The 25,245-nt window shown below is 37.9% G+C and overlaps 1 protein-coding gene across 4 annotated transcripts in view; it reads right to left on the bottom strand.

Moving 5' to 3' along the window:
* MBD2 (methyl-CpG binding domain protein 2) overlaps positions 1–25,245 on the bottom strand; it is a 74,323-nt gene that overhangs the window by 39,519 nt on the left and 9,559 nt on the right. For 3 of the 4 annotated variants that reach the window (XM_044774915.2, XM_070513036.1, XM_070513035.1), the window contains exon 2: positions 16,241–16,400. In XM_044774915.2, coding sequence (XP_044630850.2) covers positions 16,241–16,400 — 160 coding nt within the window. Of the gene's footprint in view, positions 1–13,865; positions 14,142–16,240; positions 16,401–25,245 lie in introns of those variants that run through there. The other variant, XM_070513038.1, reaches the window with a different exon arrangement.

The following is a 25,245-nucleotide window of genomic DNA, read 5'->3' as shown; positions in this document are numbered from 1 at the left end:
AAATTAGATAGACATATATTAATGAAAAGAATTTCTTTAAAAAAATAACTGCATGACCTTGAATGAGTTTTACTAGTTGCTAGAATAGGAGAAGATTTGGTATCAATCCTATTCCTCATTTTTTACACATATAACACCAAAAAACCTTGTTCACATAAATGATTAAATAAAATGTTTTATTCTGTCACTCAGTTCTTTGAACTTCTTTTGAGTTATATGTCAAAATATCACATAGTGAACCACCAAAAGATTTTAATAATCCACATCTATATTAGGTCTTCTGTAAATTTTGTTGCAAGCAAAGAATTGTACTAACAGAAAGAACTGTTCTCAAGTCATGAATATTCTTAGTAGCAACACCAACATGTCAAATTGTCCCTTTATTGGAGATTAAACATTTTGTACCATGTTAATTTTGGGGACAAGTGAAGTGTGCTCTTCTTCTGTAAAATGGGAAAGTTGACTATGAAAGGGGAATTGGGGAAAAAAGAACCCGCACCTCTATCACAGGTACATTCTCAGATCAACTGAAGGAAAGAGTATAAGGAAGTTAAGGACATTGAAATGACTCCTTTAAAACCGTCCATGCTGTGTATACCATGTAAAGCTTTCACACAGCATAGTTAGAAGAGCAAGGACTTAAACTAATTCTAAATACCACTTTTCTCAGCCTGGCTTTGAAATAATGCTATATGACGGAGTTCAGAATTGTACATATTCTATGACAAGAGCCTAGAGGACTTATCTTACCTTTAAAATTCATGCAAAGTTTGCACTTCATTTTAAAAATTAGCCACTTTTTTAAATGTAAAAATGTTGCTCTACCTAACCAAAATGTTCAAATAAAACTGACACTTCCAAGTATCATTTTAATTCTGTGACTTTGCATACGCCACACACCCAAGAAATATTCATGCCTGTCTAAGGTCAGCTTCCTCATCTGTAAATGAAGATAATACAGTAACTACCCGTAAGATGCTTATAAAGATCAAATGAAATAATGCATGTATGATGTTGACGCTGCTAATGCAGCTTTCATTCACTAAACCACTGAACAAATACTGAGTGCCCACTATCTGCAAGGCACTGACTACATGTCGGGTATACAGTCCTGAATGAACCACCAGAATTCCTGCCTCAGGGCTTACATTCTGGGGGCAGGAAGAAGACAGCAGTTAACAAATAGGTCTATAGTTTATAGTCAAGTTGGCACATAAAGTCTGAATAAATAGCAGCTGATATCTAGTATTAGCATTAACATGTTATTGAACATGCTACTGAAATTTAGAAACTTAACCAGTAAGTTTTCCTAGAAGGAAAGCGATCCCCTGGTTCATAGAAAGGAGAGCCCGAGCAGTATCTTGAGGTCAAACCAAGACTATCTTCAAAAAGTAGTTTCAGTTTTGCTCCAAAATATATACAGTAGTCAATAGCTAATGCCTTTTCACAAAATCAAAAGTCAACAATGCACAGTTTCCAGTCCTTCAGGGTTCTTTTATTGAGATATAATTCACACATCATAAAATTCACCATTTTGAAGTGTACAATTCAGTGGCTTTTAGTATATTCACACGGTTGTGCAACCTTCCTAGGTTTTTGCAAAAAGTAAAGAAAAATATATCTGGGATCTATGATTTTGTACTGAAAATCCACATAGTTTAATATCCTAAGAGAGGAACGAGATGTTTCATTTTTTTAAAGAGATCAATGGGATCCTCTTTAAAAAATAATAGAATGGGTGGACTCCACTTTGAGCTCATTAAAAAAGGACTTATACTGGTAGTTAATTGAAGAGGCGGAGTATTGAAATTCCTCACTGAAAAGTTTTGAAGAGTTCTGCTTGAAAAATAACTTCTTAGAGTTTTAGTTAACATGAGGTTCATTAAAGGAATTGTAGCAAAAGACCCTAACGAGTTTCAACCAGATACTTAGAGCAGCTCTACTCAAACTAAGACCTCCAGTGGACGGAATTCAGTCTCTCCTTTACATCCAGGTTGGCACGAGTTACATCCACGTCCTTGGGGGAACTGTGGAAATAGTCACACAAATAGTTTTCTATAGGGCCTAATTTTCTTGCTGACCTAGAGTCTGCAAAGTTAGGTAATTCTGCAGGACCTAGAAAACTTAGTGAAACAACAGAAAACTGGGCATCCGAAAGAAATCTTGCCAAAGCCATACCATAGGCAACTATGTTCCCAATCTACCTTCATCAGCAGCAGGAAAGCCAAGTCAGGCCCTCTCAAAAGGGTCTATGTATCACACTTGGATACATTTGAAGCACTAATTTGTAACATGATAAACCTAATACCACACTGGACAGATACTCTCATCAGCAAGCCTATTTACTAACATGGCTAAAGTTCTGCTATCCACTGTTTGATTTTTAGCAATCTTTGTCCAATCAATATGTAAATACTTACCTCAGATTAGCTAAAAATATGGAATAGCACTGTTAGCTGACAATAGCTTGTTAGTTATCTTCCTTTCTTGGCTAAAGATAAATAAATACTTATTAAGGATATTTATTAAGGATAATAAAGGACATTTCTGCATATGAGAAAATTATAAGTTCTTTAGACAAGAAAACACTTACTAGTTCCAGTGTCCTTTGCTTCATCTCACCCTACTTCCTTTATTCATTCATTAAACAAGCACTGTCCAAGTCGCCATCATCCCTGCCTGGAAATTTATAACAGCCTCTGTAACTGGCCCCTGACTTCCACTTCTGCACCACTTCAATGCATTCTCCGCACAACAGCCAAAGTCATCATATTGCTCCCGACATAAAGTCCACAAATACATTCCATCTCACTCCTTATGCTGGCTTGGAAGCCCTGTGATGAGGTCTGTCTACTTTCTTGACCTCACCTAGCACCCCTCTCCCACCCACTAAACTCCAGCCACTGTGGTCTACTTTCTGCCCTCAAATGCCGAATGTAGGCTGCCTTAGGGACTTTGCACTGACTATTCCCTTTCCCTGGTTTTTGTATAGTTGACTCCTTGTCATTCGGACCTCAGCCTAAAAATCACTCCCTCAAAGAAAACTTTCCTGATCATTCAGCCTAAAATAGCCACCCAATGTCAATCATTCTTATTTAACCCACTGTGTAGCATTTAATATTTAAATTACATATTAGTTTGTCACCCCACTAGACTGTAAGCTCCATGAACACAGAAACTTCCACTACTATATTCCCAGAATCTGAAATAATGGCTGAGTACATAGACTGTGCTAAAAAAAAAAAATTCTGTGGAATAAATGATGCAGGAAATGTCCACTACATGTAAAGTCTTATGTTACGTAGCTCTTACCCTTGAATACTCTCACTTTCTGCCTTAAACTTAAAGGTGCTACACAAGTGGAAAATATCACAATTCAATGTAGTCTACAAAACCCATCTCAAAATTATTAAGCACAGTATCTTTTGTATTATCTGCCTCAAGATCATCAACATAAGAGAAATAATCCCCAGATTTTTCCATCTATAACTATCTAACATGAAGTCATGCTTATAGACACATGGCCAGCATTTACCTCTGAGTCACACAGCCAGCCCTACACAAGCATCCCATGGGAAAATCATCCTCAGTCTACATACAGATGGTGTTTTTGGCAAAGTCACTGTCAATCATAGTGCTGTTATATCATGAAATTATGGGAAATAAAGAGAACAAAGAATCTAGAACTCAGCAGACTGCCAACATGAGATTAAGACATCAAAACAAAACTATGTACATTGGCAGGAAACATGCCAGGTTGCTCTTACAGAGCTACAGTTCAGGAAAAATTTTCTTCAATTATGAATCTGAAAACTTAGATCATGTCACTGTAACTAACTAGCCATACTAACTTTTCATCTGTATAGTTAGAAAGAAAAAACCCTAAAATTTAGCATAGTGGTTCTAGACAGAGGAGACTGATATGGAGATTAATACCTTGGGGCAAAGTGCAAGGTCAAGTAATAGGATATCAACAAGTAAGTTATAGAGATGGTCATCTCTTGGTTGAGTTGCACAGAAACTTTAATTGGTAAGAATAATATTAACTTGGAGATAAACAGAGCTAATCAACATTGTATACTAATAAATTTTAAAGAGAATTAATCTTGCCCCAAATGGTAAACTATTCTCCCTTAGGGAGGTAAGCAAAGGACTTTAAGGAGCCCATACTCTGCTGAGTGGTCCTGTAACAGATCACTCATGTACGAAGGAGGCTGAGAATCAAGGTTAGGAATAAAGCCAGTTCCTTTAGGGCTCTGAGTTCCAGATAGGTCCTAGTTACCTAAGAAAGCTCGTATAAATTCATTTATAACATTAATCCAGCAGAGTTATATATCTCCTTTCTAAAAAGTCAGGACCATAATATTCCAACTGTTTGTGTGCTCTGCTCTAGCAATTATCAAAATTAATCCCATCACACCTCACATCCATCTACCTTGGTAATAACCAAATAGCCAGGTCTCTCAGATCATACATTATCACCCACCACTCTTTCCCATAAAATTCTGTACACCCACCCCATAGCTCGGTGGCTCTCAAACTTTTTTGACCTCAACTAAGAGTAGAAATATATTTTACATCATGACTCAGGACACATAAGTGTATCACAAAAGTCACCTAAAATACTCACCCTTACTGAATGTGATGCACAGTATTTTCTATCATATTGTATTTCATATTTTAAAAATTCTAGTCATGAACAATTAACACTGATTTAATAATCTGAAGTTTAAAAACCACTCCCCTAACCTTACCCATCCCACCCCCCATCCTTACACTGTAGACTTTCGAATGACTGATCAGCAGGCTCTCCTACGTCCTCCATATTCTCTCTAAACATCCTCTCCAGTTCCTGGATTTACTGAAACTTGGCTGTCCCTCAAAGAAACTATCTCCTCTAAAGTTCTCTCAAATGAAGCCTTTTCCCCTCTTTCTCTCTCTCTTACAATTGCATATCTAAGGGCCAGGAAGTGGTATAGGTTTCCTCCTTTTTCCCCATTTTTCTTACATCATTTCTCCATTTTTTGCTCCTTCAAAAACACCGGCTTCTTTGAAGCTCACAGAATCTGGCTATAATAGCCTCTGCCTCTCCTCTCTGCTTTCTTCCTCATTCACTAAAGACTTTAGTTTCTGCTTCACATCTTCCTCTGCATCCCAACTCTTGTCCTCATTCTCAGAGGCCTCAATACCCATGTGGATAACTCACCCAACACCAAGTCCACTGACCTATTCCTCTACTCAACCTCACCCACCAAAGATTATAGTCACAGGCTTGTCAACACTAGTAACTACACCATTTCCCATATCTCAAGCAACCAACTCTCCAATTTCTACTTCCTATCCTTGTAGCTCACTTAGGTTTGTCCTCTGCATTCTTTGTCCCATAAATATCTCCATTGTCCTATTTTCTCACTATTCTTTATAACCCTTTCCATTCCTTCCTACCCAGTAAAGATTCCACGGTCCATCATCATCATTACACTGAAAATTTGCTTAACTTTCTTGACCTCAGTGGTTTTTCCAATTGTGCTACAGACTCCATTCTTCTAAAGCTTTCCAAAGTCTTTAACATGGGAGATTAACCAAATCAGCATCCTTGTCTTCTCTACCATCTAGTGATTCTCCTCCTTACCCAAGAAAATTTATTGAAAGAATTGTACATGCTGACCAATTTTCTCTCTCATTCACTTTCAACCCAATCCAACCTGGCTTCTGTCCCCACTGAAACAATTATTATCAAGGTTATTAATAACCTTCACGTTGCCAAACAATGAAAATTTCTGTCTTCCTCCATTCAATCTTCCAGCAGCAATCAATGTAACTGACCACTATTCTTTTTGAAACATTCTCCTCTTTCAAGTGTCTCCTACCTTACTAGGCATTCTTTCAAAATTCACTTTGCTGATTCCTTCTACTCTAACCAAATTCTAACTACTGGATTTTCTCAGAGCTTGGTTCTGGATTCTTTCCTATATTTGGGTAATTTCCTCCAGTTCCATTACTTGGAATACTACCTATGTGCTAACGACTTCCCGGCTCAGACCTCTCAATTACTTAACCAATTGCATATGCAACATCTCCATTTGGGTGTTTAATAAGCATCTCAACTTTGCATATTCAAAGTTGAATTGATTTTATCCACTCCTATAAATTCTTTCCTGAGGCAATCTCAGTAAATGGCAACCCAATCCACCTAGTCATTCAGTCTAAAAACTAAGGGCTCACACTTAAGTCTTCCGTCATTTTCCACACCGAATTCATTAGCAAATCCTGTCAAGTCTATATTCAGAACAGAACTAGAACCTATCCACTTCTCATTACCACATGTCTAAGCTATCATCATGCCTCATTGGACTATTATAACAGCTACTTGCTCCTCACTTCCACTTTTGTCAATTTCATTTCAAATTAATAGAAACCTGTATTGAACAGTGGCCCACACTTAAAAGATGCCAGTAGTCCCTTGTAAGGACTTCAACACCTAGAAATGCTAGACTTATCACCCGTGATCTACGCCCTCTCCCTCTCCCCCGTCAATTATATCCAACAGAGACCAGAAGACACTTCATCCAGGAAGGGCTTAATACGTTGACAAAAAGAGTACTAGCATATTAGGGAAAGATTTTAGTTACTTTCTTGATAGGCAAGGAATATCAGTGGCAGGAATGAGGTCTGTTTTCAGTTTGAATGGAAAGATTCTAGTAAGGTAGAAGCCAAGGGGCAGTTCTTACAATATGCTCTACCAGGTGCTGGTAACCAGAAAGATCCTACCACAGGGCTCTTCAGTGGTGGTTAATTAACCAGGGGGTTCCTAGGACAGAAATAAGTCAGCCCACTAAGGCACTACTTCAGCCCAATAACTGAAAAATTCCTAATCAGTTAAACAAAGGCCTAATTTGAGCTACAGCAAGTGAGCTGGCCCCTCATGCCTTCTGTCAAGGCCTTGCTCCCTCTCCTGCTTCTAAAATAGTAGTTATGAACTTTTTCAGTTACAGCTTCCTTGGAGAATTTGATGAAGACAAACTCTCTCCTTAGAAAAATGCACAACAGAAAATACTGTGCACAGTTCAAAAGTTCCTGGAGGGCCTCCTGAAGCAAGGGCTCTCAGGTTAGCCACCTCCCTGATTCTCTAGTGGTTCCCTCCAAGCTGGCCTCTTTCAACATTTAAAGGAAAAATAACAAGAATGTTCCTTTATCATGCATTCTCTTCTGAATATTGTCCTCTCTCCTCCACATCTCATTCAAGTTTCATAAGGGTAGTCTGACCATTTTTATGGGGAGAGGGTAAAAATGCACGTATGTGTACATGTTTGTCAATGCAAAGAAGCTCTGGAAGGACATACAAAAAGAAAAACTGGTTAACAAGTTTCCTCTAGGGAAGAGGACTGGGCCTGAGAGACTGAAGAGGGACAGAGACACTTTCCATGGAATATTCAACATGTGTACAAATTACCTAATCAAATAATAATAAATCAGAGTAACATGAGCATCATGGCAGAGTGAGCTCTCCTCTAGACTCTCCCCTCTAAAATACAAGAAAAAGGACATTCATATTCCAACAGAGGACATTCACACAACACAAAAGATGTCTGAGAGACCCACACAGCCATACACCTCAAGATGGAGGTGCTGGACCACCCTCCCCTCAGAGGAAGTGGAAGGAGGTAAGGGGAATCTCCTCTCCCTCTCCCAGTGGCGGAAACACTGAGGTCCAGACCATGCGGCTCTGGTGGGGGTGAGGGGGAAAGGGGCGACCCACTGTGGGAATACCTTCACTCTCCAAGTTCCCTCACAGCCTGTGGGAAAGCCCCACATAGAGGTGACTAAGCTATTGTGGGGGTGTCTTCAATAAGCTGGCAGCCCAGGAGAGAAGATAGCGAGGGCAGAGCAAGAACGCCCCTGGGACCATGTAGGTGAAAGAAAGCATCCCTGCCCCCGCACAGCACTCCAGCTCACCTGGTCAGCCAGAGGGCCCAAGCATAATATAGAAAAGCAGTGGCTGGAGCAAGCGAGTTGCAGATTGCAGTGGGATCAGAATACACAGCTCTTGACCCCCACCCAGTGGTGGCAGGTGGAAGCTGTGACCAAATACTATCACTATGCAGAGGCACAAATTCACACCATAAAACAATATGAAAAAAATATATTAAATCTACAGAAGGAAAATGGCAAGCATGCAGAAATCAGTCCTGAAGGCACAGAAATTTATAATCTAAATGACACAGAATTCAAAATAGCCATCATTAAAAAACTCAAGTTACAAGAAAATACAGATAGTTCAATGAAATCAGAAACTTCTTCACAAAAGAGATTTAAACTATAAAGAAGAACCTATCAGAAATGTTGGAGATGAAAAACAGAATGGAGAAGATTAAGAAAAATCTGGACTCCCTCAATAACAAAGCTGATATTATGGAGGAGCGAATCAGCAGTCTGGAGGACAGAAATACAGAAATGCTTCAGATGGAGGAGGAGAGAGAACTAAGACTAAAAAGAAATGAAGAAATTCTCCAGAAATATCCAGCTCAATTAGGAAATGCAACATAAGAATTATAGGTATTCCAGAGGGAGAGGAATGGAGCAGAAAGCTTGTTCAAAGAAATAAAAGGCGAGAACTTCCCAAACCTGGAGAAGGAGCTGGAAATACAAGTGAAAGAAGCCAACAGATCTCCCAGCTACATCAAGGTAAAAAGACCTTCTCCAAGACATATAGTAGTAAAGCTGCCAAAAGTCAATGACAAAGTAAAAATATTAAGGGCAGCAACGAAGAAGAAAATAACTTACAAAGGAACCCCTATCAGGCTTTCAGGAGATTTCTCAGCAGAAACCTTACAGCTAGGAGAGAGTGAAATGATATATTCAAAATTCTGAAAGACAAAAACTTTCAGCAAAGAATACTCCATCCAGTGAAAATATCCTTCAGATATGATGGAGAGGTAAAAATTTTCCCAGATAAACAAAAGCTAAGGGAGTTCATCAACACAAGAATCCCCTACAAGAAATGCTCAAGATGACCTTCATATCTGAAATAAAAAAGAAAGCGATTACAAAGCCTTGAGAAAGGAGATAAATAGGTATACAAAATCGGAAAACTGCAGCTCTCTATCAGAACAGGTCAGCAAACAATTATAACATTAAAGATAAGGGGAAAGAAAACACAAAAATAAATATAACCTCATCATTTTAACCACAAACTCACAACGCAACATGGAGTAAGTTGTGACAATAACAACTTAGGACAGGAAGAGGAAAGGGATGGAATCTGCTTAGTCTAAGGAAATAAGAGGCTATCAGAAAATGGACTATCTCACCTACAAGATTTTTCATTCAAACCTCATGGTAACCACTAAAAAAGTAATCAAAACAGAGACATAAATGATGAATAAAGAGAAAAATTAAAAAACCATCATAGAAAACTACCTAACTGAATTAGTAGTTCAAAACACATGGGACAAGAAACAGGAAGTGCAGAAGAACCTGAAAACGAGCAATAAAATGGCAGCATTAAGCCCTCATATATCAATCATCACTCTAAATACTACTGGATTGAATTCTCCAATCAAAAGACACAGAGTGGCAGGATTGATTAAAAAAAAAGACCCAATAATATGATGCCTCCAGGAAACACATTTCAGCTCTAAATAAAAACACAGGCCCAGAGTGAAGGAATGGAAGATGATACTCCAAGCTAATGGCAAACAAAATAAAGCAGGTGTTGCCATACTTACATCAGACAAAGTAGACTTCAAGATAAAAGAGGTAATGAGAGACAAAGAAGGGTAGTATGCAATGATAAAAGGGACACTCCAACCAGAAGACATAACACTTACAAATATATATGCACACAACACAGGCACCAAAGTACATAAGGCAACTATTAACAGACCTAAAAGGAGATATTAATAACAACACAATAATTGTAGGGGATGTTAACCCCCCAGGTACATCAAAGGATAGATCATCCAGACAAAAAGTCAACAAGGAAACAGTGGAACTAAATGAAAAACTAGACCAGATGGACTACTTAGATATATATAAAACACTCTATCCAAAAACAGCAGACCAAGTTCTTCTCAAGTGCACATGGAATATTCTCAAGGACAGACGATACGTTTGGAAATGAGGCAAGCCTCAACAAATTTAAGAAGACTGAAATTGTATCAAGCATCTTTTCTAACCATAATGCTATGAAACTAGAAATCAACTGCAAGAAAAAAGCTGGGAAAGGGACAAAGATATGAAGACTAAACAACATGCTACTGAACAACCAATGGATCATTAAAGAAATTAAAGGAGAAATAAAAAAATACATGGAGACAAATGAAAGTATACTATACCAACACATATGGGATGCAGCAAAAGCAGTTCTAAGAGGGAAATCCATAGCTTACAGGCCCACCTTAACAAATGAGAAAAATCTCAAATAAGCAATCTTAAGCTACACCTAACAGAATTAGAACAAGAACAAAAACAGCCCAAAGTCAGCAGAAGGAGGGAAATAATAAAAATTAAGAGTTGAAATAAATGAAATTGAAACCAAAAAGACAGGAGAAAGGATCAATGAAACAAAGAGCTGGTTCTCTGAGACAATAAAGAAAACTGACAAACCCTTAGCCAGACTAAGAAAAAAAGAAGGCTCAAAAAAATAAAATTAGAAATGAAAGAGGAGAAATTATAACAGATACCAAGAAATACAAAGGATTATAAGAGAATACTATGAAAAACTATATGCCAACAAATTGGACAATCTAGAAGAAATGGATAAATTCTTAAGACTCATACAACTGCCCAAAACTAAATCAAGAAGAAACAGAGAATCTGAACAGACCAATCATAAGAGACTGAACTGTAATCAAAAACTTCCCCAAAAATAAATCCAGGACCAGATGGCTTCTCTGGAGAATTGTATGAAACATTCAAAGAAGATTTAATACCTGTCCTTCTCAAACTATTCCAAATAATAATAAATCAAAATTTTCAAACTTTCAAAAGAGCAGCCTACTTCTTTTCTAACTTCTCATTTCCCAGAAACTTTCTGGCATTCTAAATATGACTTCTGGTCCTTTCATCCCTCAAAGTTGGTTATGTGAGGTCACCAGATGCCTTCTAATTTGGAAATCCAATGGATACACTACAAAGTCTTTATCTTCCTTGATCTCTCCACGGCATTTCACAAAAATAGTCTTTCCTCGGCTTATATAACACCACATTCTCTTGATTCTCCTACCTTTCTGGAAGTTCCTTCTTACCCTCCACAAGACATTTATTCATTTACTCCTTGCCTACAGTGTCAAAAGATACTTTTCTTCTATTTGCCTTTATGTTGAGTAATCTCAGTGAGTTAGGGCAAACCACTATCACAGGAATTCTCAAAGTGTGACCTGGGAATCCCTGGGGGTCCACAAGATCCTTTCAGAAGTCCAAGAAACAAAATAAATTGAGTTAAATAAACTCAATCTCACCCCATGCCCAAACTTGCTCTTCTTCCTGTTCCCTATCCACTCCTGCCCCAAGTGACTCAAGCCAGAACTGCAGCAGGCTTCACCAATTCCCTCTCACTACAATTATCAGGTACTTACAGCTACTAATTTCTCTTGATTGAATCTCACACCTTTCCATACCTCCCGCTATGGCATTAAATTAAGCCACCATAGCTTTTCTGGACTACAATAGCCCAAACTGATCTACTTTCAGTTTCACCTCTTCCCAACTCTGTTCTTCATACTGCACCCATTCTAAATCCAGTACCCAATCTGATTCCCACCATCACCACCAGCTCACTTAAGTTTCTCAAACTACACAGATACTAGCTCTCTACAAGAATTTATTTTTATTATTTTGTTGAAGATAATTAAAACAAGCATCTGCTAGATCATTTGGTTGAGTTCCTAGGACACAGCCATACAGAATCCAAGGCTGTGTTTATAATCACAATACCATACTATATACCAAGATAATTCATGAGAAATAATGGCAGACTTATACAATTAATTACATTCAAGAGAATATGATACTCTTTATTTCCAAATGTATCAAATTTGTGTGAATACAGAAATGTGATGAAAGAACTGAGTCTTTCCAAGGTCTTAGTAGCACTGACAAGCCAAACTAAAAAAATAACTTGTTCCATACGATATTCATATTGTAAACAATTTGTAAGATACATTATATGTCACATTAATGTTAGGGAAGTTGAATTTTATTAGTTGTGTAACAAGCTTTAATTTATAAACATTTCAGGGTTGTTGTTGAGAGCTGGAGACACTAGGAATTCAGTTTAATGTTTAAACATCTGAAACATTAAAATAAAAAGGAATTTCTGCAACAAAACCAAGCTGGGTAAGTTCCTTAGACATATCATGCACTGAATCATTGCACTCTTCTTTATCCAAGCCTACAGTGTTCTCCAATTAAAATTTTAAAGAAACTTATCATGTTTTAAAGAAACTAACTTTCTTCTTAAAATGCTGAGGGTCATATCTCTGGAACTTTGAAACATCTCCTCATTAAAAAACCAAAGCCTGCATGAATGCCTAAACAATATTCAGCTTTCGAAGCAAAGGCTTTGTTGTCTGTCTTGTATATTGAGAGGCATAGCTCTAGAACTGTGTTGTCCAATATGGTAGTCACTAGGAATATGTGGCTACTTAATTAAATAAAACTAAAAATTCAGTTATTCAGTCATACTGGCTACATTTCAAGTACTCAACACACACACGTGGCTGGTAGCTAAAACATGTCCATGATCACAGAAACTACTATTGGATAGCACTGCATTGCTCTATAACTTCTCCTTTTGAGAAAGCCGTGAGAAAGCTGCTCATGACTTCAAACATCAACTCGATGTTGATGACTTCCAAATTTTTCGCTAGTCTTTTTCCATTAAACTAATGGAGTATCTTCAGAAACCTACTTGCTATCTCCACTCTACTTTATCAGCTGGAAAGATGGAGGTAGTAGCTGGAAATAATTATGGCAGTGGCAAGAAAATCAGTATGGTACAATGTAATCAAGAATGGAACAGATTTTCAGTGTAAGGTTAAGACTGAGTTTGAGACAAAAGGGAATAGGTAGTGCAAAAACTTTAATAAATATTAATCAAAAGACAATTCCCACTCCACTGTACCCAACCATCCTGAAATAATTAAAAACCACCTTGCAAAGATCTTCAAAAGATATCCTTCTAACCATACCTGAAGATATTATTCACCCAGTAAACTCACTCTTGATATGGAAGATATATTAAGATCACAGTTTATAATCAGTCAATATAAAGTACAACTTAGCCTGTTTCACTTTATTTTAATTACATTTCTAATTCTTTCAAGATAAGTGATTTTTTAAAAACTCAAAAACAACACACTTAATAATGTGCTTCAGCCAGGTTTACAACTATATAACAAAACGCTACCTAAGATTCCTGTTTATAACTTTAATCTCCCAGCTTTCTCTATATTGTATTATAATAAAAAAGACATAATAATTATTAATTACCCACAAATACTTTTTCTGCTTTATAGAGATATTTAATGTTCATGTTATTCCAAAAGAGAGCTTATTTTAAAAAACGCAAACTCCACTTTCTGACTACTTAACTAAAATAAAGTCAGACGCAAAAATCACAGCATGTCTCCAAAATTCAGATAGAAAGCTTCAGAAAACAATGACAATGAAAGGCATTTCTAAAATAATGTATGGTATATTAATTTATTCAGTAAACATTTATGACCACTATAAACTTCTGGAATGAGGTGGATATTAAACCAAATAAACATGAAGCAAACATTTATTGAGTACCTACCATGTGCTAGGCTTTGGACTACATATACAAAAACAACAATAACAAAAAGACATGGTCCTGCCCTCGTGGAGCTCACAGTCTAGTTGAAGCAGACAAACAATCACAAATACAATGGCAAAGCACCAGGGAGGCATTATGGAAGAAGGGACTGGTTCTGCCTGGAGAATGCAGGGCAGGCTTCACAGAGATGGAGACAATGGAGCTGGGCCTTGGATGAGTAGGAGTTCACCAGATGGAGGGGAAGGGGGGAAGCGCATTCCAAGCAGAGGAAACAGCACATGAGCAAGCAGAATCTTGAAAGCATATGCCAGGATGCAGGATGATGAGCGGTCCAGCGCAGCTAGAGCATAAAGGTGCACACAAACTAAAGAGACGAATTAGTTTTTGATTTTTAGTGAATCATAACTATCAGGAAGCATATCTTCATATTAAATTTAGTGTAGCTTAACAGTGATTATGGTAACAATAGGGTAGTTTGAAAGTGTTCCATTCATTTCATCAATATTTGAGCCCCTTCAATAGATACCCAGCACTGTGTTTAGAGTTTTAAAAAGACAGTTTTAGACAAATAAATCTTAATTTTCCTCTACATATTTAAGAAGGAAATTAAACCCAGAATAAAGATTTTGTTAAGCTGAAACCACACACCTTCACCAATACATATTCAAGGTCCTAACCTTTTGCTAACTTGAGCCCCCTCTACTTCTACCACTATCTCATATCCTTCTTAACACCTTCATAATTATCAACCAAAAGTAACACCATAGCTAAGCAACACAGAGGCAATTTCAGCCTTCTCGTCCCATTCTACCTCTCTAAAGAAGGTAACCGCCACTGCCTCTATGGAAACCAATGCAAGGTAACCAATGCAAAATATGAAGAAACAATGCATTCTGACCTCCATACCAATTTTTAGAAATTAAACTACTATAAACAAACTATTAAGTTGAATTCTGAATAAAGAGAGATATGAAGCAGAGACCCCCATACACTTCAAGAAAAGTACAAAGATGAGGAGGAAGAGAGCTTGGGTCAGGAAGTTTCCTATACTGCCACCAGGCAACACTGTTCACTGAGGTAAGCCTGCTGCTTAGGAAAGTGCAATGGCGAAAGGAAAGGAACTAACATGGCTCAAATGCGTTGCTAGGTGTTTTCACACAAATTCCTATTTACTCCTCACAGTAATGCTAAGGGAAAGATTTTATTACCTTAATTTTAGAAATGAGAAACCTGAGATCATCAGAGGTTAAGAAACTTGCCCATGGGGGCCTGGCCCCTTGGCTGAGTGGTGAAGTTTGCACTCGGCTTCAGTGGCCCAGGTGGGGACTTAGCACCACTCATCAAGCCATGCTGAGGCAGCGTCCACATAGCAGAGGTAGAAGGACCTAGAACTAGAATATACAACCATGTACTGAGGGGCTTTGGGAAGAAGAAAAAACAAAGATTGGCAACAGATGTTAGATCAGGGCCAATCTTGGAAAAAAAGGAAAGTTGCCCATGACTGCATGAGCTAATAAGTGATGGAACCAGTACATCAAACTGTGCCTGCCTGGGTCCAGAGTCCTTACAGCTCACTACACTGCCTCAGGGTTCCTAAAATGAACACAGCACTCCCAAGGGGTATGCTGGGTTCTATAGTCATATCTCTAGTAAGAAAACCCCTACTTTTCCTTCCACTATTTTCACACAGTCAGTATGAGACAATGGTGGTGGCAACACACATACACATAGATCATCTCTGAAATTTAGAGGGAGAAAAATCGTGAAAAAATGGTTATATAAGATCAGTTGCCCTTGGGGGTAAAAAGCTTTCTTTATAAGGATATTTGATGCTTTAATACAATTAAATTAGCACCATAATTCAAATGTTACTTGTTTAAATTCCTATACAATAAACCAGCAACTAAGCAGCTCAATAAATCTCCAATCACAGTATGAGGATAAGAATATTACTCCTAAAGGTCATTATCCTCAACATTATCAAAAGTAAAAGCCAAAACTGTCCTTTCTCAAATCCTAATCCTGAAAACTAAGAGGTAAGTATAAACTATGTGGTAAGGATACTTGCCACATTAAAATTTTGCCTCTTTTTGGGCAACAGGAACTATTTTAAGGGAAAAAATGGAGACAATTAATATCAATAAAGCAATCTTTTGTAAATAGTCCCAGTGGGCCAAAAGTGTGAGGTATGCTGGCCGAGAGAGACACTGAAATGTTCTTTTCAACTCTGCGCAATTTACCTATGCTCTCTTTACAAGTACTGCCAACTATCAGAAAATTAATCAGATTTGGAAGTCAAAATGCTTTGCAGGGGGAGAAAAAAGAAAACAAACCTGGGACGTTCAGACAACCACAATTCTAGTGACATAATTACAGCATAAGATACTTTCTGGAGAGCTTTTAAAGCAGCAGGCATATGCTATAAGTAAATTAACCAACCTTATTTTGATTGAGAGGATCATTCCGCAGTCTCTGTTTGTTCTTCTGTAATTTACTAGGCATCATCTTTCCAGTTCTGAAGTCAAAGCTGCTGAGGTCAACAGTGTTTCCCAGGTACCTTGCCAACTGAGGTTTGCTTCTGAACTTCTTACCACTTGGACTAGAAGAAAGATAATGTTAATTGTATAAAAGACAACAATGATTACCCTAGATCCCTACATATACCTTTTCTGCATGCCTTCCTTTCTGCTCCCAACTGTTACACATCACAATTTTACATGTTTACTTTTTTCAAAGAAACATGAAAGTTTTAAAGGAACTTTGTAACTTCCCTATAAGAAGAGATAATGTGTCATTTACTGTAACACTCCACTCATATAATACACCACTGGACCACATACTGGATGCTACTACAGATTATCCCACTGGTCACTCAGCCACCACTGACAGAATCCCAACACAAACTGCACACACAGCATAATATGCATGCTGCAAATGTCTTCAATCATACAAACGGTTTTCCAAATTGACTTTTGAAATGCTATTTTTTCTGTAAGTATTACATATCATAATGCCACCAGTAATCAGTAAGAACTTCAGAACAAATTCTTCTAAAGTCAACAACCCTTGTTAAAAACACACATACATGGGCCGGCCTGGTGGCACGGCAGTTAAATCTGCACGTTCCACTTTGGTGGCCCAGAGTTCGCCTGTTCAGATCCCAGGTATGGACCTAAGCACTGCTTGGCAAGCCATGCTGTGATAGGCATCCCACATATAAAGTAGAGGAAGATGGGCACAGATGTTAGCTCAGGGCCAGTCTTCCTCAGCAAAAAGAGGAGGACTGGCGCCAGATGTTAACTCAAGGCAAATCTTCCTCAAAAACGAACAAACAAAAAAATGCATATACACACAAGCACTTGGAATCCATATCATCTCTGGGCTACTGATCTGAACTCATGACATTTACAATTGAAAAAAAAAATTCTTGAATTTTGACCATATTTAAATGCTCCCTAATGTAACTACTGAAAGGTAAATATCTGCAAATGTGTTTATATGTTGCTGACGTGAGTCTTGTTAGGCAAACTCCTACCTTAGAGAAGCATATCAAGAATAATTTACTTCTTGTAAGAAATATTGTCAAAGCTGAAAAATGACAAAAAAGTGCCAGAATTATACAGAGAGCCATAGTATCTGTTCTAAAAACTTTTTTGCTGTGTGGCATTAATCTTCAAAAAAATTTTTATAGGAAGAATGCCCCAAAGTCTTATCTAATAAATTTGCTGAGCCAAATGTGCTAGAATAAACTGTTAAAGTCAGCAGGATATGTCACCAGAAGAGAATTGTGAGAATTCTAGAATCTCTCTCAAAGAAGCCAACGTGCCATATTTAGAACTTAACCTTGCGCCACTGATCATAATAAAAGAATACTTCACCAGGAAGACAAAGGAGAAAAGGCTGGGAAACCAAGCAATAAAATATACCCCTGTAACAGCAAAGCTTCTCTCTGGGTCAAGTCCCAACCAACACAGCCCACTTTGTCACAAACTCTACAGTATTCTACCACCACTGACTGCAAGACAAGAAGATTGTATCAACATTCTTTCTCCACAATGACATGAGGTAAGTATTGCTGAAATACAATTCAAAGTATAGAATTCAGCCTGCAGATGAAGACAACCACCAGTAACAGAACGGAACAAAGCAGACAACTGGAACTCACCAGAGGAAAGAACACAGGATTACGTATAAGCAAACCTCAACTCCCATTTTAATCCAGATATCCAAATAGGCTCAGCATCACAAAATGAAATAGAACGTGACCCTCAACATAGCCCAAAACACAAATCACCCAGCTCTGCTGACTGCAAACTGCCTCCCCGAAACCTGATCTTGCATTGCCCTGTTACGGCACCGCTGTCCACCCCGCACCTAATCATCGAAACTAGAAGGCCACATACAATGCTCAGTGCCCCAGCCCTCAGCCACAGATCCAGTACCAAGTTCTAAATGTTCAGAGATGCCTCAATGCTCACCTCCTTAATAACACATCACAAGCCTTCAATCTGTTTAGATATTCCTTTTCCAGACTTTTTACCACCAGCATGGCACCCCACATTCTACACTTAATGTCTCCAAAATATACAGGTTGACAAAATACACAGGTTTGCCTTTCAACCATGTCTTTCCAGATTGAAGGATGAGCATAAGCAATATCTTGCCTGTCATAAGACCACGTACTAAATTCTTCAAGCCCAGCTTAAACGTCACCTCCTCTGTGAAGCTGTCTGTGATTCTCCAATCCACGTGAGAAATAATTCCACTATCCCTGCAATTCTACCGTATTATAACAACTCCTATACATTCCCTCGATGAGTCAAACGACCAGAAAGTACAATGCCACTTTTTAAAACCCTCAAACATGATTTATAAAGGCTAGCACTGAACAAAGTAACTTTCTGAGAACAAAAAAATTTTTATCAGTTGAATAGTAAAGAATATGGTTTTCATTTGAAGACACAATGGGATGGTAAATTCTAATGCTTATTTAAGTTATATTGCATGAAATTTAAAATACTGAACTGGAAAATATTTTCATAATTAATCTATTACACTACATATGAAATTAAATATTACTAAAAGACCCAAATTAATGTGAAAAACTGGTAAAGATTTCTCTGTTATTACATCACTTATACAATCACAATTAATTTTAAGTAAGCCAGAATAGTCATAGAGTCCTTATAATCAGATATTCCAGTTACTGGTAAACAAGATTTTGATAAACTATTTGATACACCCCAAAAATGAAAACCTCTCCACAAAATAAAATGACAATTCTCGATCAGATATCCCTCTAAAAAGATCTCATTAGTGCAATAAAAAGCTGGGCTCAAGAGTGGACTTTGTTTCAAAAGACTAATATTCCAGAAGATGAAAATATTAAGGTAGCAACTTCTACCAAAAAGATAAGCACTACCATTACGAGGATATAGCTTACAGACAAGTAGAATGTCACTTCTGAAGGAATCAATTGACTTAATTTCACAAATTAACCCTGCAATAACGAGCTCTTTACATAATAGGTGAAACACCAGTTGCCTAGTGCACCTGAAAACAAACTAGAGCCTCTCTGGAACATTCTCCTCTGGAGCAAAACTCCGAGAGAGAGATCCATCAGTTTTAGATACTCCTCCCCCAAATTAAGCAAATCTAAATACTTAAGAATTCAATTAAAAGGCTATACTCACAAAACGTGATTGCATAGTTTATGATCTAGATTAGCAATTTAACAATGGCTTGAAATAGTTCCTATGTTTAGTGACTTTAAAAATCAAATGGGAAGTATTTATTCTAAGAAAGGTCTGACACACTCTACTGACAAACTAAATTAGCAAAGAAAGAAGGTGGAAATCAAGTTTCAGCTATTAGCATATTGAAAAAAAAAGTTGGAATATCAACCTGTATCCAGTCAGATCTTACTCATCCCAATCACTACCTCGTGTGGTAAAGATGGAATTCTGTGAGGCACCTGTACTGGACAGCTATAAGCACTCGTCATACACACTGGTGCCTTCAGAATACTGGTACAGCCATTCTCTTCTCCATAGCTGCTACAGCTTGTGCTTGGTGCTTTAAAGAGAGTCAACCTGGCTGCCCCCGGGGGGTTTTAAGACCAGGGACCTTCTTCTGCAGGAGATGGAAAGCATCTAGAAGAACAAGGCCCAAAGGAATGGTCAAGCAGAAATTCTGCCCATCATATACAGACCACCTGCACAGTGGCAAAATGACCCTGGAAGTGGCTGAGGAAGTAAATGCTAGAAGAACAAAAAGACTGTATGTCACTTAAGCTCTGGTCTTACCCAGAGTGACTAAATTATCATCTGTGTGACCTCTAAGATGGCCGCTGCAGGTCCCAGTCTCAGACACACCAGGACTTAACATGACTAAGCTTTTATTCTAAAAGCATCAAATTGTAACTTAGGGAAACTACTTTATTTTTTTAACTCTGTAGACTACTGACGGATATTAGTCACTTTCAGTTTTCTCTGCCCAAAGTGATTACTTCTAATCCCAGTAATGAAATATTATTTCACTTTCAACCACAAAAAAAAATTCCCTATCAACTGCCCCCTAGATATGCCAACCTTGAACCAACTTGTGATCTCACCTTTAACTTTTCCTACACGCTAAAGACCCTGAAGCAAAGTAATAATTAAGTGAAAATCAAAAACATGAGTTACATTTTTCCACTTCACTTGAGAACATTCCATCACTTGAACTATGTCTTTGCTTGCTTTCATTATGATTAAACTGTTCATAGCATGTCTCAAACCTAACTCTATCTTAGAGGTTTCTAACTATAGATTACCAAAAAGAAAGAAATTTTATTTGGCATCTGACTTTCAAATCTTAAAAAATTTAATTGATATACCAGAAATACTTAAATTATGGTCACCTTAATTTAGTGATATTCCTTTTTTGTCACTCTATAAACTCACCTAGTAATCCTCACTATCTGAGCCAGACCACTGTAACACACCCTGCCAGGCTGTTATAAAACGTACTCTTCTGATGACCTACCCCCTGCAAGGGAAACCGCACTCTAAAAACACCCCTCTAACAGAGAACAACATACTTTTTCATGTTACTTTGGTGACATGGATAATCATGATATTTATTAAACCATTATGAGAAGACCAGAGGTCTGAGCAAACACAAGTATATCTTCACCCCAGTCTCTAACAGGATGAACTGTGCGGGTGGCACAATCAGTGTGAGTAGGATGAACTGGCCTGTGAGCAGCAGGGAGCCTTGTGGACGGCAGATGGTCAGCTATACGGCTAAAGAGCATCTTCAGAGGTGCGTCGCTCTCCAACAACATTAGGAAGTACTTCTTGGGGAATAGCAAAAAACTCCGCACTAAAAATTCTATAAGCTACAGCAATGGAATAGTTGGAGAATAAAGAAACATAAGGGGCTGGCCCCATGTCCGAGTGGTTAAGTTCATGAGCTCCACTTTGAGGCCCAGGGTTTACCAGTTCAGGTCCCAGGCGCAGACCTACACACTGCTGATCAAGTCATGCTGTGGTGGCATCCCACATGGAGGAACTAGAATGTCTTGAAACTAGAGTACATAACTATGTACTGGGGCTTTAGGGAAAAGAATTTTTAAAAAAAGAGGAAGACTGGAAATGGATGTTAGCTCAGGGCCAATCTTCCTCACAAAAAAAAAGAAAAAAGAAAAAAAAGGAAAGAAAGCCAAGGCGAGCAGAGATTAAAAAAAAAAAGAGAGACATCAACTTTTTCCCTACCTCTTTAAATATTAAAGCTTACCTGTTACGAGAGTTAGTATTGAAAGAAAAAGAAAGATTTCTCTAACTTTACATAACAATCGTCTCCAGAAATCAAATTTTAGCTGAGACTAAAAATCTGAAATAAAATTATCTTTTTGCACTTAGGCACAAAACATACAATCAGAAAACTGCCAAACTAATTTAAAGAATGTATGCCATTGCTTCAAAGCTACATGACATACACACAGAAAAACCTATCCAAAGTCAGCTCCCCACTCCCCCTTCCTTAACTCCTGCCCTCCTGTAAATGTAGGCCTTTCCTAAAATGAACCACCCTCAGCTCTCCTCCATAGTTTGTCCCTGGCAGATTTTATCTATGTACTCACTCCTGTTCTTACCTACATATCCATCTCTGATCAGTTACTAAATCCAGTTCCTTCATCATCACCTTTGAAGCCATCCTTCCTTTCCATTTACATTGCCACTGCCTAAATCATTTTTCATCACTTCAGGTCTAAATCACCATGATAGGCTAACTAATTTTCTATTTGCCAGTCTCTCTGCAGTCTAAACTATCCAGACTGCTCTTCCTAAAACACCACTGTGGCCACAGTTCAGTTTAAAAGCCTTCAGGGGACTTTAATTCATGAGCAAAAGGGAGCCAAACATCTTAGCCCTGCATTTGAGAGCCTTTTTCATCTAACTTCCTCTTAACTTTTTCAACCCCACTTTCCACTCCTCTTACCCAGTGACTTTTGCTCCAGCCATATTAGTTTATTCACTCTCTCTTTTTTTTTTTTTGCTGAGGAAGATTCCCCCTGAGCTAACATCTGTGCCAGTCTTCCTGTATTTTGTATGTGGGTCACTGCCACAGCATGGCCACCAATGAGTGATGTAGGTCCATGCTCGGGAACCAAACCTGGGCCATGGAAGTGGAGCACACCACACTTAACCACTAGGCCACAGGGTCAGTCCCGTATTCACTCTATTTTGAACAGGCTGAATGGTTTCCCTCTCCAGCCCTTTGCAAACCACATCTTTTACCTGGTCATAACACATGTCTCTAACCCCAACCAAGAGCCCAGAAATACCAATCCACCTAATAGCTCCAACAAGCCTTAACAGAACAAAGTAATAGGAATGTCTCCTCCCTCTGAACCCTACAGCAGTTACTGCCTGTATCAGGCAAACAATCATGAACTGCCTGTTGGCATCTCTTTTACTCTAGTTTTGAAATACTGAGCTCTGTATCATTATAAAACTTTCACAAGTTTAAATCATATCTTCACAAATAGCATGGTGAAGTGCTTATTTATGAATGAAATGATATGATGTCAGATTTGCTTCAAAATAATGAAGGCTGAGCCAGGGGTAGTGAATGGGGTATGGATGAAATCAGATTGACAATTGTTGACCTGGGTACTTGGTAGTTTTTTACATGATTCTCTCTACTTTTGTATATATGGTTGAAAATCTCTATAAAAAAATGTTTAAAACATAATCATTATAAGTGTGCAAGCTGAGAGGGCATACAATGGAGAAAAGAAAGTCTTTTCAACAAATGGTGCTGGGAAAACTGGAAAGCCACATGTAGAAGAATGAAAATTGACCATTCTTTTTCACCATTCACCAAAATAAACTCAAAATGAATCAAAGACCTAAAGGTGAGACCTGAAACCATAAGGCTTCTGGAAGAAAACGTAGGCAGTACACTCTTTGACATCAGTATTAAAAGGATCTTCTCGGACACCATGCCTTCTCAGAGAAGGGAAACAATAGAAAGAATAAACAAATGGGACTTCATCAGACTAAAGAGCTTCTTCAAGGTAAATGAAAACAGGCTTGAAACAAAACAACAACCCACTAAATGGGAAAAAATATTTGCAAGTCATATATCTGACAAAGGCTTAATATCCATAATATATAAAGAACTCTCACAACTCAACAACAAAAAATCAAACAACCCAATCAAAAAATGGGCTGGAGACATGAACAGACATTTCTCCAAAGAAGATATACGGATGGCCAATAGGCACATGAAAAGATGCTCATCATCGCTGATCATCAGGGAAATGCAAATCAAAACTACACTAAGATATCACCTTACATCCATTAGAATGACAAAAATATCTAAAACTAATAGTAACAAATGTTGGAGAGGTTGTGGAGAAAAAGGAACCCTCATACACTGCTGGTGGGAATGCAAACTGGTGCAGCCACTATGGAAAACAGTATGGAGATTCCTCAAAAAATTAAAAATAGAACTACCATACGATCCAGCCATCCCACTACTGGGTATTTATCCAAAGAGCTTGAAGTCAGCAATCCCAAAAGTCCTATGCACCCCAATGTTCATTGCAGCATTATTTACGATAGCCAAGACATGCAACCTAAGTGTCCATCAACAGACGAATGGATAAAGATGATGTGGTACATATATACAATGGAATACTACTCAGCTGTAAAACAGAACAAAATCATTCCATTTGCAATAACTTGGATAGACCTTGAGGGAATTATGTTAAGTGAAATAAGCCAGAGAGAAAAGGATAATCTGTGTATGACTCCACTCATATGAGGAATTTAAAATTATGGACTAAGAACAGTTCAGTGGATACCAGGGGAAAGGTGGGGTCGGGGGTGGGCACAAAGGGTTAAGTGGTGCACCTACAACATGACTGACAAACATTAATGTACAACTGAAATTTCACAAGATTGTAACCCATCATTAACTCAATAAAATAAATAAATAAATAAATAAATGTGTAAGCTGAATATTTCCCCTGAAAGTTGGAAAGTACTTTTTAAAAATATGAAGAGTTTAGGAAAGTAACTCTGAGCATTAAATAATTTTCTTAGCACTTGGGTGGGGGTGGGGATGGAGAATTATTTTTAAAGTATCAATAAGGAAAAAAATTTATTTACAATTTAGCTACTGATAAAACATGACAGCATTCCACCTTCTCCCTCAAGATAAATGTTTAAGGAATCATCACACAATTTTAAATGGTATAAAAGACCTTAAGTATAATTCACATTCTGTACCAATCATCCTCATTCCATTAACTAGTATTTATGTAACAAAAATTACATACAAACAATATATTACTGGTGGCAAACTGTGTGATCTCTATATCATGGTTAAGAAAAAATTAAAAGCCAGGGCGAGCCACTAAAAAATAAAAAATGAATGAATGCAGAATTCTACTTAATCTTATCCCACTGCCTTAAGGCACTCAGTTTCTGAGGGAGGAAAAAGGAAAAACACTGGTTATTTTAGCTGAATTGGGGACTGGACACTTGCTGTGGAAATGTCAGAAATTAAATCTGTCTTGAGAATTATTTCACAATATAATGTGGGGAGGGGGTGGGGGAGGCGGCTGGATACTGATGAAACAAGACTGGGCAGGAACTGATCATTGTTAACTGGCTCATGAGCACATGGGGGATTCATTACACTTTTCTATCCACTTTTGCTTTTGCATATGTTTGAACTTTTCCATAATAGAAAATAGATAGGTAGATAAGTATACCCAAAAAACAGACCATATTTTTTTTAAAAAAAGGCTAGGAGCCTCCAGGAAAGCCCTTTTTAAAGAGATGCATTCATCACTGCATACACGTTAAAAAGAATTTTAAGGACATTCACCCTTGCTTTAATCTATGGATTCCTCCAGTAGAAAAAGAATAAGAGCCAGGCCCGAT

This window comes from Equus asinus, chromosome 7 (genome assembly GCF_041296235.1).
Source record: "Equus asinus isolate D_3611 breed Donkey chromosome 7, EquAss-T2T_v2, whole genome shotgun sequence".
Classification (NCBI taxonomy): Eukaryota; Metazoa; Chordata; class Mammalia; order Perissodactyla; family Equidae; genus Equus; species Equus asinus.
This window is presented reverse-complemented; position numbering and strand designations above follow the sequence as displayed.